Source organism: Hippocampus zosterae, chromosome 15, assembly GCF_025434085.1.
Source record: "Hippocampus zosterae strain Florida chromosome 15, ASM2543408v3, whole genome shotgun sequence".
NCBI classification, from domain to species: Eukaryota; Metazoa; Chordata; class Actinopteri; order Syngnathiformes; family Syngnathidae; genus Hippocampus; species Hippocampus zosterae.
The window spans coordinates 18,196,725-18,216,600 of NC_067465.1; the positions used below are offsets into that span (position 1 = coordinate 18,196,725).

Sequence of the window (19,876 nt, forward strand, 5' to 3'; positions counted from 1 at the left end):
ATTTTCCCACGGGACGCAGAGGTAACGAGATGAAACTCTAAACATTCTCTGAGTACTACTATTATTACCACTACCACCGATACTAGATTAATTAATTTAATACCTTCAACTTCACAATAATAACACAGAATTTAAAATCATGGTTGATTTAATTATGTATTATCAATATTCATTATTCCAAACACGAGAAAGCATTCAGAAAACATAACTGGAATCGAGCAAAAGGACTCCATTCCCAACGGCCAAACCCAAAAGTGAAGTGCCGGCATTATTAACTGCAGCTGTAAGGCAAATTACTTGGTTCAAACAAACATTCTAGTGCGACCACACAAACGTGACGACTGTGCAAAAATATCTAAATAAAAGACACCACTGTTACAGAAAGTCTTTACACGCTATTTAAACTGCCGATCGCGAACGGAACGAACCGTGATTGAAACTAACTGTGATGCCGCTCTTTACACGTTGTACTAACTGTCACCTGTCAGTGGCAGCCCCGCCCCTCTTGAAGCGCCAGATAAATTCAACAACATGGTTTTCCCTTTGAGTTTTGTTTGAATTTTTCATGATTTTTGCAGTCTTCGGGCCCACTTTATACCTGTGGACAAAGGATTAGAGGCTCTAATCCCTCGTTGTGTCCGATGACTGGCAACTCAAGGCCAAGGACCAAGGATTTGACATCGAGGCCAAGGCAGAGGACCAAGGACCGACCTTCGACCTTCGGTCCTCGAGCTTGTGTCCGATGACCGGCAACTCAAGGCCAAGGTCCAAGGATTTGACATTGAGGCCAAGGCAGAGGACCAAGGACCGACCTTCGACCGTCGGTCCTCGAGCCGGTTCTCGAGGCCAAGGACCGGCTCGAGTAACACATCACTGGTACATTTCATTGACTAAATACAGTATGCGCGACAGCGCTCAACTTTTTATTACTTGTTACGACGTGACTCTCTTCTCATTCATTCCCGCAGGTTCATTGTGATTTAAACCGTGTGCACACTGAGCATCTACAGGACGGACGCTGGGCATCTAGAGCAGGGGTCATTCATTCATTCATTCATCTTCCGTACCGCTTGATCCTCACTAGGGTCGCGGGGGGTAATGGAGCCCATCCCAGCCGTCTCCGGGCAGTAGGCGGGGGACACCCTGAATCGGTTGCCAGCCAATCGCAGGGCACACAGAGACGAACAACCATCCATGCTCATACTCACACCTAGGGACAATTTAGAGTGTTCAATCAGCCTGGCATGCATATTTTTGGAATGTGGGAGGAAACCGGAGCACCCGGAGAAAACCCACGCAGGCCCGGGGAGAACATGCAAACTCCACAAAGGGAGGCCGTAGCTGGAATCGAACCCGGTACCTCCTAGAGCAGGGGTGTCAAACTCATTTCACATTGTGGGCCACATACAGCCTCGGTAGATGTAAAGCGGGCCGGACCATTAAAATTACTTTGCTATAAATAACCAAAATAACACTTCTTTCCTTTGTTTTGGTCTAAAGAAGCACAAGAACACGAGGAAAATGTTGACATTTAATGAACATATCTTTTTCAAAACATTTCATGAAGCACCTAAGATTTCCTTAGACAAATGTGCAATTTACTTTTATCATTCACATATATGCATTGCACATAATCCCACTGACTGTTCAAAGGCACAAAACCTTAACAAGTAATTGGTATTGAAAAATATAGTAATTCACTTTTAAGATTAAACGAGATTTACAAAGAAAGGAATTTTTAAACCATTTACACGAGCATATAAAATCTAAATGTAATCCCTGCCTACACCTCACAAACTAAGGAGAGTGCTATAATATGTGTAAAGAAGAATGTAACTGGCGCCAAGACTGAGTTCTTGGTTCCCATGACAACGAAAAGACAATTTATTTTAGGCTTGTTGTTTTGCAAAAGTATTTTATATTTCCATGTGAATTTTCATATTTGTTTTTTCTTTAAATCCTCTTAATATGTTATTTGGAATATTTGTTAAGAATCACTTCCGGGTCATGTGCCGTGGATAGCGAGGAATTAGAGGGAAAGTTCGAGAAGTCAACTGGACAGAAAGAGAAAGAGACAAAGACAGAGCTACGACACCGTGTGGTCTATGTAATTTAATTTGATCTACTTTCGGTTTACCAAGGTGCACATGGTATGTCATTTTGTGTTTATTTATTTAATGTCCTGTTCAAGATATTGTAATTTTGATTGTTGTTTGAAATGTGTTTTAGTTTTCACAGTGTTCCACGAGTCAACGTTTTTTGGACATCAGTACGAGGCGTCATCCTTGACCGGGGTAGAAACAAATAAAGTATTCACATGTCCTTGATAGCGTCTGCTGTGTTGGGTCTGTCTCAGTGACGGACTGAGGCTGCTGTTGTCTTCTTCTCTGATCAAAACAATGTTGTCTTTTCCTCTGATCAAAACAGTGTGTCCCCCTAGCGGATATTCCATGAATTGCCCCTTATTAAAAATATTAATTTTTAATAATTATTTTTTCACTTATAAATTATCCTGCGGGCTTGATCAAACCTCCTTGCGGGAGGTTTGATCCCGTGGGCCGTACGTTTGACACCCCTGGTCTAGAGAGTTCACAGCACATTGTTCCAATGCATTGAAACGACACTGAGTCATTGGATAAATACTGGTTTTGTCCCGCCCATCGGACACTCAGCGTCTCTGGGAGTCTCTGGACAGTGGCCGTTTATCAGCTGGCCCGGACGTTTAGCTTTTCTGCATGATGTTGTGATGATCTGTCTGAGGCTAAATCTCTTTTTGATCGACAGCAAAATGAGCCACTCACCGATTTTTTGGTGTCAGCATCCGTGGGAGCATTTTTCAATTCTCATTCTGTTCTGAGTTGAACTGGAAACATCTTCTAATAATCTTAGCGACATTCTCTTTGTTGAAAACAACTAGCGACAGATTAATATTTTATTTCTGGTTTGTTTTGCTGTAGTTGCTTGTGTTCGCAGACGGATTTATATCACAGTTAAGACCCTGGAAAAGACGCCATGTGGGATAGGGTCACAGATAATTTTCTTGAAAAGGAACGGAAAGTAGAATCCACGTATAAATAAACTGACACATTTTATGATGTAGGCTGAAAGTGAGCTCCTTCACAGACCAGCTTCCGCCACGGTGTGTGTGTGTTAGTGATGGGTCCAGCAACACCGATGCATTGACACATGCGCCGGGCTCACCGGGCAAACCACGTGTCGATGCATGTGCTGGCTCATTACGTCACGTGATTGACACGTGAACTGCGTTGACACAGTCCAGGCTTCTAATTGACACACCGGCTGCGTTGACACAGTCCAGGCTGCTAATTGACACATCGGCTGCGTTGACACAGTCCAGGCTGCTAATTGACACGTGAACTGCACCGGTGCAGTTTAGACTGCATCGGCTACTTGGCACAGTACAGGCTGCGCCACTTAGTCCAGGGGGCGTCGACTCAGTGCAGAGGGCGTTGACGCAGCAAAAGCCCGCCACACAGTGTTTATAAGGAACACCTGCCGAAACAAGCCAGACCTCACTCACGCTCGCTTGTCGAAGCTCGTGTCAGTGCAGACTTCGTGTTCGTGCCTTGCCTTCCTTGCCGATTATGGAGCAGAGACGCAAATCATCCGCCGTGTGGGACCATTTTGATGTCCCCGAGAATAAGGTATTATTTATTTATTTATTCAAATCGCCTTCTGTCGCCGAGAGCCTCTCGGCGAGAGGCACTCGCCGAGTGCCTCTCAGATTATTGACATGTGTTGTACCATTCTAATCCGAATACATTTCAAGGTAACTCTTAGTTACTTCTTATTCACATTTCATTACAGGTGAAATGTCGAATTTGCCGGGTCGAATTGTCATACACCAACAGAAGCACCTCCACCATGCTGAGGCATTATCGGGCCAAGCATGAGAATGAAGTTCGCGATACACCCGGTATTACGCCAGGTATACAAACGTTCACTCATCTTTTCACGGTTGCTATGTTGATGATTAATTGACAATCAGTAATTATTATTGGTTGACTCTCCACTCCATGTTTGACAATCAAGGTTCCAGGAAGCGGCTGTACTCGAAGGACCAACACACTTCTTCCCCAAACCTCTCCCACCTCGCAAAGGAGTTCCTTTGTACGCCAGCCACATCCGTCCCTTGTGAGCGTGTGTTCTCCACAGCAGGAGAAATCGCTTGTAAAAGACGCAACAGGCTGAAGTTTAAAACATTGGAGCATCTTATTTTTCTCAATAAAAATGTGAAATCAAAGCCCACAAGCATCCTCATTCAAATGATCTTCACATTATTTGAACACATTGAATGTTGCAAAATGAATGCATGGATGTGAATGATATTGTATACACTTCATCAAATCGATGAATGACCTTATGAAAATGTTTTGGAACAGTTGTAGATGCAAAACCGTGCTGGCAGCTACATGATAAAGAAAAATATCCCAAACCATAGGGATCCTCCCAAAACTAAGGATGTGCTGAATAAGAAATCATTGTACACACTTTTATTACTTCCATATTTGACCTATTGTGTGGAAATATGGGGAAATGCCAGTAAAACACTGTTTTAAAACTACAATACAAAGCAATCAGAGCAATCACTGGCTCCAAATAGACGGAACCCACAAATCCTCTGTTTATCAAATTAATGAAATCTCATGACCTGGTTGACTTCAAAATCGCCCAATTAATGTACAAAGCACACAATAACCTCCTTTGCCAAAACATCCAGAAGCTTTTTAAAATTCGAGAAAGTTGTCATAATTTAAGGGGTACTAACCTATACAGAAAAATCCAAAACACGAACAAACATCACGCAAAGGAGTGCATCTGTAATAGGTGTAAATCTGTGGAATGATTCTGAAACGGACCAGTAAAATGAGTAACTCTCTTGCTGAGATTAAAAATGAATTTGAGAGTAGTACAAGACAACTACACAAATCAGAATTAAGCTAATAAATTCGATACACCCATGAAATATAGCAATACATCAGGAATACATTGATGAGATTATTTAATATATTAATGAAATGTAGCATCCATTATGAATATGAGAAAATCGACATATACAGTACTTGTGCTCCAATGAGTATGTACTGTATATACAAACCTAAAGTTGTAAAAATGTATAAGTACAGCATACATAAGGGTAAAAGCATTTGTTGATATGTAGACTTTCTTTTCTATTTTGAAAAATGATCAATTCATATATAAGAAGGGGTAGGACTCTAGGGTTTTTTAACTTCTTTCTACTCCTTTGAACACATATTTGTGATGATGACTATTTTCTTTTCCTTTTTTTATCTTACCTTCACTTTTTGCCAATTTATTACCGATTTGTATATTTTATATGTTCGATATACAAAAAAAATATCAGTCAGTAAAGTCTGTTGAGTGGGTTGGATGCAGGGATCTTGAAGGTCCAGCAGGTGGCAGTGGTCAGTGACAGAATCATTCCACAGATTTACACCTATTACAGGTACACTCCTTTGCGTGATGTTTGTTCGTGTTTTGGATTTTTTTGTATAGGTTAGTACCCCTTAAATTATGACAACTTTCTCGAATTTTAAAAAGCTTCTGGATGTTTTGGCAAAGGAGGTTTTTGTGTGCTTTGTACATTAATTGAAGTCAACCAGGTCATGAGATTTCATTGTTTAATTTGATAAACAGTGGATTTGTGGGTTCCGTCTATTTGGAGGCAGTCATTGTTCTGCTTTGTATTGTAGTTTTAAAACAGTGCGGTTTACTGGCATTTCCCCATATTGCCACACAATAGGTCAAATATGGAAGTAATAAAAGTGTGTACAAGGATCTCTTATTCAGCACATCCTTAGTTTTTGGGAGGATCCCTATGGTTTGGGATATTTTTCTTTTATTATCTATTATGTAGCTGCCAGCATGGAACAGTTATAGATGCAAAACCAAGACATTTTCATAAGGTCATTCATCGATTTGATGATGAAGTGTATACAATATCATTCACATCCATGCATTCATTTTGCAACATTCAATGTGTTCAAATAATGTGAAGATCATTTGAATGAGGATGCTTGTGGGCTTTGACTTCACAAATTTTTATAGAGAAAAATAAGATGCTCCAATGTTTTAAACTTCAGCCTGTTGCATCTTTTACAAGCAATTTCTCCTGCTGTGGAGAACACACGCTCACAAGGGACGGATGAGGCTGGCGTACAAAGGAACTCCTTTGCGAGGTGGGAGAGGTTTGGGAAAGAAGTGTGTTGGTCCTTCCAGTAAAGCTGCTTCCTGGAACCTTGATTGTCAAAAATGGAGTGGAGAGTCAACCAATAATAATTACTGATTGTCAATTAATCATCAACATAGCAACCGTGAAAAGATGAGTGAACGTTTGTATACCTGGCGTAATACTGGGTGCATCGCGAACTTCATTCTCATGCTTGGCCCGATAATGCCTCAGCATGGTGGAGGTGCTTCTGTTGGTATATGACAATTCGACTTGGCAAATTCGACATTTCACCTGTAATGAAATGTGAATAAGAAGTAACTAAGAGTTACCTTGAAATGTATTCGGATTAGAATGGTACAACACATGTCAATAATCTGAGAGGCACTCGGCGAGTGCCTCTCGCCGAGAGGCTCTTGGCGACAGAAGGCGATTTGAATAAATAAATAAATAATACCTTATTCTCCAGGACATCAAAATGGTCCCACACGGCGGATGATTTGCGTCTCTGCTCCATAATCGGCAAGGAAGGCAAGGCACGAACACGAAGTCTGCACTGACACGAACTTCGACAAGCGAGCGTGAGTGAGGTCTGGCTTGTTTCGGCAAGTGGCATTGTGTCGCCAAACGCACTTCCTTATAAACACTGTGCGGCGGGCTTTTGCTGCGTCAACGCCCTCTGCACTGAGTCGACGCCCCTGGACTAAGTGGCGCAGCCTGGACTGTGCCAAGCAGCCGATGCAGTCTAAACTGCACCGGTGCAGTTCACGTGTCAATTAGCAGCCTGGACTGTGTCAACGCAGCCGATGGGTCAATTAGCAGCCTGGACTGTGTCAACGCAGCCGGTGTGTCAATTAGCAGCCTGGACTGTGTCAACTCAGCCGATGTGTCAATTAGCAGCCTGGACTGTGTCAACGCAGCCGATGTGTCAATTAGCAGCCTGGACTGTGTCAACGCAGCCGGTGTGTCAATTAGAAGCCTAGACTGTGTCAATGCAGTTCACGTGTCAATCACGTGACGTAATGAAGCAGCACATGCATCGACACGTGGTTTACTCTGTGAGCCCGGCGCATGTGTTGGACCCATCACTAGTATATATATATATAACTGCCCATGACCTACAAAACAAGTAATTTCGAGTCATACCCTTAACCGAACAGGAGGTCTGCCAATTTGATTTGACTTTGGCAGCATTTGCACCTTCTGTAGAGGTCATCCTCTAAAAAAGTCCTCATAGAGAATTAATTCGATTGTCGTCAAACCTTTGGTGTTTCATCTGTAGATGTTTGAAATGAAAAGTTACTGAAGATGTGGTCGAAAACTCATGTAACTTTGTACACACATCAGGCCTGGCAAAACCTTTTATATTTTAGTGCACAGGTATCAAATCGGTGTCCTCAAGAGCCACCATTCTGCAAGATTTCCACCACTCCCTGTTGCAGCACACCTAATTCAAATGATGAGGAATGTTATCAGGCTTCTGCAGGGCTTGCTGATGAGCTGATCATTTCGATCAGGTGTGTTGCAATAGGGCGAGATGGAAAACATGCAGGAAAAAGGCTCTCGACGACCGGAGTTTGACATGAATGTTTTAGAGCAGGCATGTCCAGCTCTGGGCCTGGAGGACAATTGTCTTGCCTGTTTTCCAGCTCTCCAAGCTGCAACACACCTGAGTCAGACGATCAGCTCATCAGCCATCTCTGAAGCAGCATTTGAACGATCCTGATTCATTGAATCAGGCTGTTGCTCATGGGAGAGCTCAAAAACAGGCAGGACAGTGGTCCTTGAGGACCAAGTTTTGACACCACTGTTTTAGAGGGTTATTGTCCTGTGTGCCAGTATCCCAACATGTCCAAGGGTGTGAGGGCTATCATGGTGTTTGGGGAAGAGACATTCATATTCACTGCTGAATGTGTTGATTACTGTTTCATTCACTTTGAAATAATGACGGTCTGATGATGGCGGACAGAAGCTCAGGCCGCTAGCGAATGACGGACTGGCCAAATGTCATAAATTCCCCACCTTTGCATATTACAACATTATTTATCCCTTTAACATTATTATTTTATCCTACTAAGTATTTTTTTCTTTTTACTATCCATTTTGTCTTTATGTTATTGATGTATGGAGCAGTTATCCAATTTAGTTGTGTTGTGAAATGACAGTCAAGCAATTCTGATTCTTATTCGTGGGTATCAACCTTTCGGTTTGGTGGGTGACTCCTCCACCACCAGAGCCGAGGAAAGAGGAAGAGGGCCAGCTGATTTGTCATCCTGAAAAACACTGACAAATCATCTACCTTTTTCAAAGAATGTTTCAGTCTTGTCTTGTTCAAGACGACAATGATTTGTACTTCGTTGAAATATCCACTTATGCGCGTGCAGGTATTATGTGTCAACAATCCAGAGATACATAAAAGCCAGATTTCATTTAGACCGTAGTGACCTAAGAGGGGAGGGGATCTCCAGGTTACTAGAGTGTGAACTCACGTAAACTACAACAGATGACTGGAGTGAGGTCAGTATGGCTGAATTAGATGAGAACATTACTTGTGTATCATCATTATTTTGTGACATGTGCTACAGGCTGACCAATGTGGAAGTCATTTTTCATTGACAGTCAAACCGCATTAAATGTATAACTTGTGTTACAATGCCAGACATTTAACAGCTTTCAATTTTTATTTTATTTTTTTTGCAACAGTGTGGGTTGCTGACTTTTGCATTTACTTTTTGGGTTTTCATTTTTTTAACCAGTACATATCTTGCTCAAGCAATGCAGTCCTCAATGCTGCAATGGCTTCGGTACAAAGGTGGCACGACTGCAAAAGTCAAGAGAGTAATACAACTCTCCGTCATTCACAGCAACCTTGACCTTGACAACTCAACCAGCTGAATTCATAAGGATAATGCATATCACTCTTTATCAGCATTTACAACACTGCAATTCAATTTCTAATCAGGTCTTTCGAGTTCTAAAATGAAGATCTGTACATTTCAAATGACCTTTCATAAGAATGGCAGGTATTTGCTGCTACATTTTAAATGATTCTAAGATTAAGATTAAGATATCCTTTATTTGTCATGCAATGGGGAAATTACAGAACAAATCAGAATTCAGAAGATTCCTGTCCCAAAACAGTTCATTTCAATTTTTGGATGGGCAGTTGTTTAAATCTGTACTCATAGTGACATTATGCCCCCTGCATGCTGCATTGTATCTTAGTTTGAATAAGCTTCTGTTATTTATTTATTTTGTGGCAAGAAAATGGCTTGAGCAAAAAACGCCATACAAAAAAATAACGGTGGATGGTAACTGTTCCAACTTTGACACCTTTTCTAAAACGTATTCATACATCAATATATATATTGCGCGTCGTCCCGCACGCGGTCTGTCCTTCCGTCTGTCCCTTTTCAAAACGTACCTACTTCACTGCGCCGCTGCGCGCCGCCACTGCACCGCCACTGCGCCGCTCAGGCAGTGGCTCACTACGATCGCGCGGGCATCTTAGCGAAAAAATGTTGTCTACCCACAAGCATTGCAATAAAATTGTTAGTTATTTAGTAGAGCTAAACATCTCTTTATTTTCGCGATAAGCAATGAAGATGAACAAAAAGTTGAACTAAGCAACAACACTTTTGTGGGCCGAAGGCCCACCTTACCAGCCTTCCGCAGGAACTAGCTGATGAGCCGCCCGGAGGGCGGCGAACCACCACCTTACCAGCCTTCCGCAGGAACTAGCCGATGAGCCGCCCGGAGGGCGGCGAACCAGCTAGTTAACCATAGTTCAGAAGGCGTTCATGTTATGAGCTCAATCCTGAACAGATGTGGAGCAGAGTGTAAAGATGATTGAGTGTTATAAAATTCTAATCCTAAAATTCAGATTAGTTTTTTTATGTTGGAAATTATTTTCTTATTCAATAAATTGTAAAAAGCGAGTGTTTCAAAAAGTTAATGAATTTGTCCTAATTTATTTGAACACTTTGAACCAAACACCATTTTGCCTGACCAAATCTTTGTTGTCAAAATTAGGATTGCTTTCTGTTAGTCTTAAAACAAGCATACCTTGTTTTATGTATCCCCTCACCGTGTCACAATGACAGGTTTGAGTGGTGGAGTGTGGATTCAATTCCAGGTCCGGCCTTCCTCTGTGGCATTTGCATGTTCTCCCCGTGCCTGCGTGGGTTTTCTCCAGGTACTGCGGTTTCCTCCTACGTTCCAAAAACATGCATGGCCGGCTGATTGACACTCAAAATTGTCCCGAGGTGTGAGTGTGAGGGTGGATGGTTGTTCATCTCTGTGTGCCCTGCGATTGGCTGGCAACCGGTTCAGGGTGTCCCCGACGTTGAATCGGTGTCTTCAGCTGGACAGATAGGTTGCCGTGCCAGGCTATGATTTCTTACCTTTCTTCGGTTTCGTTTACATTTATTCAGATCGTCATACCACTGAGCAAAATTACAGATCTCCGAATGAGAAAATGCTGAACTATCATCTTTGTGCAGCAAACCCAGCATGTCTTTGTCATCTGAAAATTTGATGATGTAATTGGAAGGGTGGACTTGTATACAATCGTTGATATAAAATGTAAAGAGCATAAGGGGAGCTTACATATCCCTGGGGGATACCAGTGCTCGAGAGTCTGAATACAATACAATAAATCCTGATTTTTTTATAGCGCTTTCACAACAGCTGCACCTGTAGCAAAGCGCTTTACAAAACAGTTAACATAAAGTGAATAATAAACACAACACATAACATAAATACACGGACAATCGTGCAATCTAAACCACTTTTCCCTCATATGCTTTGGTGTTTGAAACAGTTCTAGATGAAAGAGGAGAGAATCAATGTGTCTCAGAGAGGACATTGTTAACTCTGACATGCTGCACACGGTTAGCTCGAAGGGACAGAAACGTTTTTGAAATAAAGGGATGAACAGTTTCTCAATCAGTAAATGTGGCTGCAGCATATTAAATATTGAGCTTAATTCGACAAACAGGAGCTGAACATAAGGTTTGTTCCGGATGGTTAGTGACAGGATGAGTAATAGTATTAATCTGTGTATCTGTGTATCATCTGTGCCAAGCCCCTGCTTATAAACATACTGAAAATGATTATTCTATTTTGTGCGAGTTCCACCTCAACACAGGTTAGAGAAACTTGGTGAAAAAGGTCACCAAGAAAAACTGATTTTGTTGCATATACTTTTCAGTCCGAGAGACCGCACTGATATTGTCCCATATGTCCCATATTGTCCCATATATTTTTTTATTTCACTCATCATCATGCTGTGTGTGTGTGTGTGTGTGTGTGTGTGTGTGTGTGTGTGTGTGTGTGTGTGCGTGTGTGTGTGTGTGTGTGCGTGTGTGTGTGTGTGTGTGTGTGTGATTTTTAACAAGGGACTGCAGAAGTCTCGTGACATTTGCCCCCAGTACTATGTGAATTTCAGCTTTGGCCTTCCTGTGTGGAGTTTGCATGTTCTCGCTGTGCTTACAATATGAGGGTTTTCGTCAGGAATGGCCATTTGTCTGTATTTGCGCTTTGATTAGCTGAAAACCTGAGTTGTCTAAAGCAGCCTGTTGTCTAAAGTGTCCTGGGATATGGTCCAACTCAACCGAAACCTAAATGAAACTAGCAATATAGAAAATGGATGGATGGGTTATTGTGGACATGGACATCTCTCTGTCCATGTAGTTAAAGCAAATTGAGTTACAATAAGAATATACAGGTTTACCTAAACAGTATTAAATTCCTTTCCTTCGGGATTGGGTAGAGCAGTATATTATTCTACATATATATACATATATGGTATATTCTTGTTAAATATTTTTCTCTCTCTTAGATATAGCGGGATAGAGGGAAATACAGGAATGTGTGTCTATTACTTATTGATTCTTTTAGAGTTACAGTGTATACACACAAACACTTTACCTGGATATACAGAATAAAGTACTTATCAAATGCTGTTTGCTCATCTACCTCGTAACACATGTAGTTACACTGAAAACAAAACAAGCACATAGCAGGGACCTTGAATCTATTTACCAACCCTTATGTCTTTCAGGTAACACTGTCCATGGACTCTGGTCAAGGCCATCATACACACAGGCACACTCGGTCATTGCATGCATGGAACCGTTTTTCCTGGAGAAGTCATTTTGACATCATGGTGGATGTGATTGAATTACTTCAAATCAATCTCATGATCTGATAAAGTTACACACAGGGTAATCTCATTTAAAAAGAAAAAAACAACACTTTATCTGTTTCAGTAGTAGTGGCAAAGCAATAGTGACAAGTCATCACCCAGTTCATATTCAGTGATGACATAATATTTTTTTTTGGTCCGCCTATGGTCCCACCCCAAGACACAAATTCATTATAAAAACCTCCCAGATGGCAATGTGTCACCACACTCACTTGAGATCACACTGCTCATTGACACACATACACATGAACACACATACACGTGTTGATTACATAATTTTGTTCTCTGTCAAACAGCTGCGAAAAAGCCTTTTTTTCTTTCTATTGCACCTTCCCTGATTTATCAGTGCTGCCATATGATGATAAGCATCGCTCTAATATGGGCAGTGATGGTGGGGTTCTGCTGTGTCCTTTGGCTGGCTGTGGGCACACGACACAGGTAAGACTATATTAAATCTGTAAGCAATTTTGGAGAGAAAATACATTATATGCTACCTAAACTCTTAAAAATAAATATATTTTTAAATGATTATTTCATGAGCATAAATTTCAGTACTCATGTATGTACCGGTACTTGCTTTTTCTGTCTGTTTGATTTGCGGCTGTTTTAAAAACAAATTAATTACAATTGATATTCTGCGCAAAGAATAGCAAAAACAGCGAGTAATTGGTGTCCCCCCCCACGTCCTCCAAATGAATTTCTTAGATAATTCGCCTGAAAGTTAACATTCCACAAACAATAATCCCCCAAAAAGCTTTAAGATGAGCTATTTTTGCACTCAATCTGCTCTTTTGTTTTCTCTTGCACATCATGTAGTCATAATAATAATAATAATAATATGTAATATAGTCATTTATTTAGTAATATTTTATGAATTAAAGGTTAGGTTCAGCAACAGGTGGAATTTTTTTCTGGAACGCCATAACTATAAATTGAGTAATAAACGCTTGGTAAAATCTGTGTTGTGCAACCTTTTATTGGTCAAACTTAACAACAAATAATTATCTACAAAACATTTGAAGCTTATTTTTCATAAATGAGCATCAAAGATTTGTTTAGGGACACATCAAGCCATCTCTTCATTCAAATATGTTCTTGATCAGTGTTATGATTTTTAAAAAATGTCGTCAGGCAGTAGGCAGGGTCCACCGTGAACTGGTCACCAGCCAATCGCGGGGCACACATAGATTAACAACCATTGGCGCTCACCATCACACATTGGGACAATTTAGAGTGCCAAATCAACTTGCCATGCATGTTTTTGGAATGTGGGAGGAGACCGGAGTACCCGGAGAAAACCCACACAGGTGCAGCAGAACATGCAAACTCCATGCAGGAAGGCCAGAACCAGAATTGAACCTGCACCACTGCACCTCTACACTGTGAGGCCGACGTAATAACCAGGCGGCCATTGTGCTGCAAAAAAAAACAGCAATTAGCTAACTTTGTGAATAGCCACGAATAGATTCTGGTGCTAGGGGTGGGGGGCTGGTATGAAGTAACCTAAAAAATGCAATTGAATAACATTATAACATGTGGTGCACAGTATATACCAAGAGAATACTCGTATTGGGATGGCGGGCCGGTGTACGGTGGCTCGCGCATTGATCCTCATTGTGCAGAGGTACTGGGTTCGATTCCAGCTTCGAACTGTGAAGTTTGCATGCTCTCCCCATGCCTGCGTAGGTTTTTTCCAGGTACTCCGTATCCTCCCACATTTCAAAAACTTGCGTGGCAGGCTGTTCAAACACTCAAAATTGTCCCGAGGTGTGAGTGTGCGTGTGGATGGTTGTTGGTCTCTGGGTGCCCTGCGGTTGGCTGGCAACCAGTTCAGGGTGTGCTATGCTTACTGCCTGAAGACAGCTGGGATAGGCTCCAGCACACCCCGTGACCCTTGTGAGGATAAAGCGGATCAGAAAATGGATGGATAGTATTGGGATAGATGACACTGAACGAAGCAACAAACCAAAGTGTGTGTTTGGTGCAAGTCTCATTAAATAAAGAACATGACTTTCAACTGATGAGGTACAGTCGATTATGTTTTGTTTGCTTTCTATGTCCACAGGCAGCCTGGGGAGCCTGCACTTGAAAATGGCTTAATACCTTATCTTGGTTGTGCTCTGCAATTTGGAGCCAACCCTCTCCAGTTCCTCCATGGCCGGCAGAAGAAGTATGGCCACATTTTCACCTGCAAGATTGCGGGCCAGTACATTCATTTCCTGTGTGACCCCTTCTCTTACCACTCAGTCATCAGACAAGGTAGACACCTGGACTGGAGGAAATTCCACTTTGCGACATCAGTCAAGGTACATTTGTGGAATTTAATAATTTTGGGTTGTGTAATATTGTTTTACTGAGTTATTTAGTTTTTTGTGTGTGTTTTTATGCATTGTATAGTATTGATTGTTGACTTTTTCTTGAACTGACTAGGCATTTGGCCATGACAGCTTCGACCCTCGGCATGGCCACACCACAGAAAATCTCCATCAGACTTTTCTGAAGACTTTACAAGGTGAGGCATTGCCTTCCCTGATTGACAGCATGATCGAGCATCTCCAAGATGTAATGTTGAAGTCCACCACACTCAGTCCGAGCAAGGATCGCTGGGAAATAGATGGCATTTTTGCTTTCTGCTACAAGGTAAAGCAAACAGTATTGCAGTTGGTAGTGCAGACTGCATAGACTTGATGAAACTGATTCGGTCATCTTTACATTTTGTTCTGCAGGTGATGTTTGAGTCCGGCTACCTTACATTGTTTGGCAAAGATCTCGGTGAGGATAAGTGCCAGGCCCGGCAGGCAGCTCAGAAAGCCTTGGTGCTGAATGCGTTGGAGAATTTCAAGGAGTTTGACAAAATCTTCCCAGCTTTGGTGGCGGGCCTGCCGATCCATGTCTTTAAGAGTGCCTACAGTGCCAGAGAGGTCAGTGGGCATCTTGTTAAGAAATTTCATGAAATAATTGATCAACTATTTATTCACCATGTCACTTGGCTATTTGATTTTTCTGTGCCTTTTTCTTTCTCAATGTGTAGAACCTAGCAAAAACAATGCACGCTGAAAACTTGTCAAAGAGGGAGAATGTTTCGGACCTGATCTCTATGAGGATGATCCTGAACGATTCATTATCCACCTTCAATGATATAAGCAAGGCCAGAACTCACGTCGCGCTGCTCTGGGCTTCACAGGCTAATACCTTACCTGCAACCTTTTGGAGTCTTTTTTACATGATAAGGTATGATAATTTCATTTGTTGATTTTGTTGACTCACTATTCAATATTTTATTTTAATTGAGCCTTTATATCTGGCGGTGTGCATGAGTCATAACCATGTCCTAACTATTGATTTTATCACTGGCATTTTGGTCAATTTCACATTTATTCACAAATTTTTATTTTTGGTCAATTCCTTGCCTGTTGCCACACGTGGATGTTTTTACAGAATCTTGAAAAATCCAAAGGATTAAAAATGGTTTACGCTCTTTGACGATGCTGTGTTCATGGATGAATCTACATGCCATTGTTTGGGTCTCCTGAAAAGTGACGATTTTGGTGGTACAAGGATTTCTCCTGTCACTAGCAACATAGAACATGGTGGGAAATATAACCAAATACTAGCAATTGGTTGTTACAAATGTAACCAAGAAAACCAAGTACTGCAGCACATTTTTTACTCCTCCACGCCTCGTTTCTGTGCAAGAGTTGCATCATTTTATTGGGCTTTTATCAATGTCATATAATTCATTTTGAATAGGGCAATACGGCGACCTAGTGACATTTGCCCAGAGTTCTGAGTTTGGGTTATGAATTTCAGCTCTGGCCTCCCTGTGTGAAGTCTGCATTTCTCGCTGTGCTTGTGTGGGTTCTCAGCATGAATGACTGTTTGTCTAGCCGTGTTCATTGATTCACTGATGACCACCCTGGGTTATTCCTTGCCTGTTGCCTATTTTCATCTGGAATATGTTCCAGCTCACCCGCAACCCGAATGAAACTAGCAAGACAGAAAATGGATGGGTGAATGGATGGATGAATGAAACTGAAAGTGGACATTTCTCTGTCCATATAGTTAAAGCACTTTTAGTTGGTTACAATAATAATCTTGTGGTTTATCTAAACGGTATTAAGTTCATTTTCCACAGTGAGTGGGTAGAACATAAAACACCAATTAATGCTTGGCAACATATAATTAACAGTGACATAGTGACAACAGTCACAAGATAACAAAACTGACAAGAACAATACAGTATGCTGTATAAGTTTTTGGGTCGAAAGAAATGGCAATACCACACATGTAATTATGACCAGATTGCTGCTATATTTTGGATATTATTTTCCCCCCGTGACGTGGTACGATCTGCAGAGCGCTAGTGTCCGTGCAGCTGGCCAGAGCTGCCGCGTTGCGGTCACCCCGCCCCCCCTACCCCTCCTCCCCATTCCATTCATCCTCCCCCTTATTACATGTTATGTCTTGTGACTTGTTGTAACTGTCATATGCTTATTTATGTGCTAGGGTGTTTTTTTATCCTGGACTTAAATTATCCTCAGAAGAGGATAGTTCGAGCGTCGTTTTTTTCCCTCTCCCTACCCAGTGCTTTCCTTTCTGAATTCAGACTGTAATTTTCCCATTGCGGGAAAATAAAGGATATCTTAATATGTTTGTAGAAGTCCAGATGCAATGAAAGCAGCTCGCAAGGAGGTGCAAAAACTACTGGACGCTGCAGGTCAGACCGTGAACCCAAATGACCCCACAATAAACTTGAAAAGGGAACAATTGGATAATATGCCTGTTTTGGGTGAGTTGGTTGCGGCACAAAAAGAAATGGCCGTACTGCATTTTTAACACTTTAATTGAAAGAAACTGTTCCAAGTCCATTTTATGTGTTGATGTTTACATCTTTCAATCACAGACAGTATCATCAAGGAAGCCATGCGTTTATCCAGTGCTTCCATGAATGTGCGTGTTGCTAAAGAGGACTTTTTACTTCACCTTGACAACCAGGAGGCATATCATATACGGAAAGATGATGTCATAGCCCTGTATCCCCCCATGCTGCACTATGATCCCGAAATCTACGAAGACCCCTATGTAAGAAGCATTCAAACTTAATATGGGAACATGATCAGCGTCAAGTTCAAGTTTGATCATTTTCTATTTCCATCCTCTTGAACCTGCAGGAATATAAATTTGACCGATTTCTGGATGAAACCGGTCAGGAGAAAACCACTTTCTTTCGCCATGGCAGAAGATTACGCTACTTCTACATGCCCTTTGGGTCTGGGGTTACCAAATGCCCTGGCAGATTTTTTGCCATCTATGAAATTAAGCAATTCTTGACTTTAGTTCTGTCTTACTTCGAAATGGAACTTTTGGACCCTGCCATCAAAGTCCCACCACTTGACCAGTCACGTGCTGGTTTAGGAATCCTTCAACCGACATATGACATTGATTTTAGATACAAATTGAAATCTAACTTTTAATTGTTTTGTTGTTGAGAAAAATAACGACATTTACATGTTATGTCCAAATGTACATAGTGTATATTTAAATGTAAATGTAGAGATTGTGCTACTTATGTAAATAGATGTTGCACTGCTGTATAGCAAAGCACTGATTTGTTGCTCTGGAATATCGATTCTGCGCTTGCAATCAATGCATACATTTTTTAATCATTATTATTATTATTATTATTATTATTATTGGAGTGGTGTCATGGTTTTTGTGAAGCTGCAGAGTATGCATGTAAAACGTAATGTGAAAAGTGGAATTCCATCAGTGTACTAAAGTGTGACAGCACAAGCAAAATTATGGCACACTACAGCCACTATAATAATAATAATAATAGTATTCAGGTATACAGTATTTATGTTGATTCCATTTTTATCATGTATTGTACACTGACGTTAAATTGTTTTTTAAGGTGAGAAAAGCTGTTGACAACATTAGGATAGGAATATACAGTGCCTTGAAATACAAGTGACCCAACTTAAGAGTTTATTTGGAGACTTACGAGTGCGAACTTAGGATATGAGCATGGAGTTGAAACCTCAACTCACAACGGCAGCAGTTTGGCCGATATGATTTGTGGATATTTTGGGAGGGGAAAAGTAATCTATGTGGCAAGGTTCTTACCATTGAAGCAATGATATCTGAACACCATGGATGTCATACTCAAGTCTGGACTTGAACATCAGTCCAAACACGACATGTTTTGTTTTTGTCTCGGACTTGGCCATTGGACTCGCAAAATATTTTTAGCGATTCGACCATGTCCAAATGTTTTTATTCCTGAAAATTAATGTCCTCTTTCAAAAGAAACTTGAAATAAAACATTTCAGGTGATCAAAATAGACATTTGATTGGTTACTCTGATCGCAAGTGCCAAAGCATCCAGTCTTTTTCTTTCAGTCATCAACGGGTTTATAAAATCTGGTTTGACCAAGTATCGAGAACTGGTGATAGCAACAACGTCCTCAATAAATAAATCAAGAAAGAAACATGAAGCAACCTGCAGATTCTGTAAGACGACAATTTGGGACACCCACGACACCACGACGAACTTGTGTTGTGTATATATATATATATATATATATATATATATATATATATATATATATATATATATATATATATATATACTGTATGTAATATTTTTTCTCCTCTGGACTTACCCTTGATGTCATGTGGACTTTGTTTTGAGGTGAACTCGAACCTTGAGGCCTCAGATTTGACTTGGACCTTTGTGAGTTGTACTTGACTTTGATCCTGACCTTTGTGATTAGAAGTTGACTTGGACTCGATAAAGGTGGACTTGACCACAGCCCTGCTGACAAGACTTACATGCATATAGTTTATATCCTCCACAAAGAATGACTAATTCATCACAACGGAAGTTCCGGAAGCCATATGGAAGCCCGCAGTCGCACCAGCTCAAGCAACTCCTGCTCGATACGATGGTATCCGCACCACTATTTTAATCATTAGATCCAAAACGGCGACAGGCAAGTGCCTCTTGTTTACAGTGAGTTTTACTGGAATTGCGAACGTTTGTAATTTCATTCAGGTTGTGTACATCATGGTTGCGGTAAGATTGGGCCGCCCAAGCCTTAAAATGTCAGTCATTGCTCCGGGTTCGGGTTCGGGCTTCTCTCTCGCTGACTTTTTTTTGTGTTTGTTTCGAGGCTGTGAATAGTTTTGGCCACGAGAAACCGTGGTTCGCAAAAAAACAGAAGTCACCTCATCACAACACGTACTGTACTATTCATTCATTCATTCATTCATCTTCCGAGCCGCTTGATCCTCATTAGGGTCGCGGAGGGTGCTGGAGCCTATCCCAGCTGTCTTCGGGCAGTAGGCAGGGGGGACACCCTGAATCGGTTGCCAGCCAATCACAGGGCACACAGAAACGAACAACCATTCGCACCCACACTCACACCTAGGGACAATTTAGAGTGTTCAATCAG

General features: G+C 41.3%; 2 protein-coding genes across 3 annotated transcripts in view; one reads left to right on the forward strand and one right to left on the reverse strand.

Annotated features, from left to right (window-relative positions):
* The window catches only part of LOC127616755 (uncharacterized), a 187,168-nt gene that overhangs the window by 160,635 nt on the left and 6,657 nt on the right, over positions 1–19,876 (reverse strand). The gene's annotated exons all lie outside the window — the stretch shown is intronic.
* On the forward strand, positions 12,670–18,761 carry LOC127616709 (cytochrome P450 7A1). 2 transcript variants are annotated; one of them, XM_052088498.1, is made up of 9 exons: positions 12,670–12,857; positions 14,485–14,725; positions 14,850–15,059; positions 15,146–15,340; positions 15,451–15,650; positions 17,078–17,208; positions 17,323–17,501; positions 17,591–18,174; positions 18,365–18,761. In XM_052088498.1, exons 1-8 carry the CDS (start codon positions 12,775–12,777, stop codon positions 17,891–17,893), a joined length of 1,542 nt encoding a protein of 513 aa, XP_051944458.1. In that variant the 5' UTR covers positions 12,670–12,774; the 3' UTR covers positions 17,894–18,174; positions 18,365–18,761. The 2 variants fall into 2 exon arrangements, with proteins under 2 accessions (XP_051944458.1, XP_051944459.1); XM_052088499.1 differs by lacking the exon at positions 12,670–12,857 and having other exon boundaries at positions 14,488–14,589; positions 14,667–14,725.

Excerpts from the sequence above, each read along its gene's own strand:
- LOC127616709 (XM_052088498.1), top strand. The coding sequence starts at position 12,775 with ATGATGATAAGCATCGCTCTAATATGGGCAGTGATGGTGGGGTTCTGC. Across the intron at positions 15,060-15,145 it reads TTTTTGCTTTCTGCTACAAG|GTGATGTTTGAGTCCGGCTA; the intron begins GTAAAGCAAACA and ends TTTGTTCTGCAG. Across the intron at positions 17,209-17,322 it reads GGATAATATGCCTGTTTTGG|ACAGTATCATCAAGGAAGCC; the intron begins GTGAGTTGGTTG and ends TTTCAATCACAG.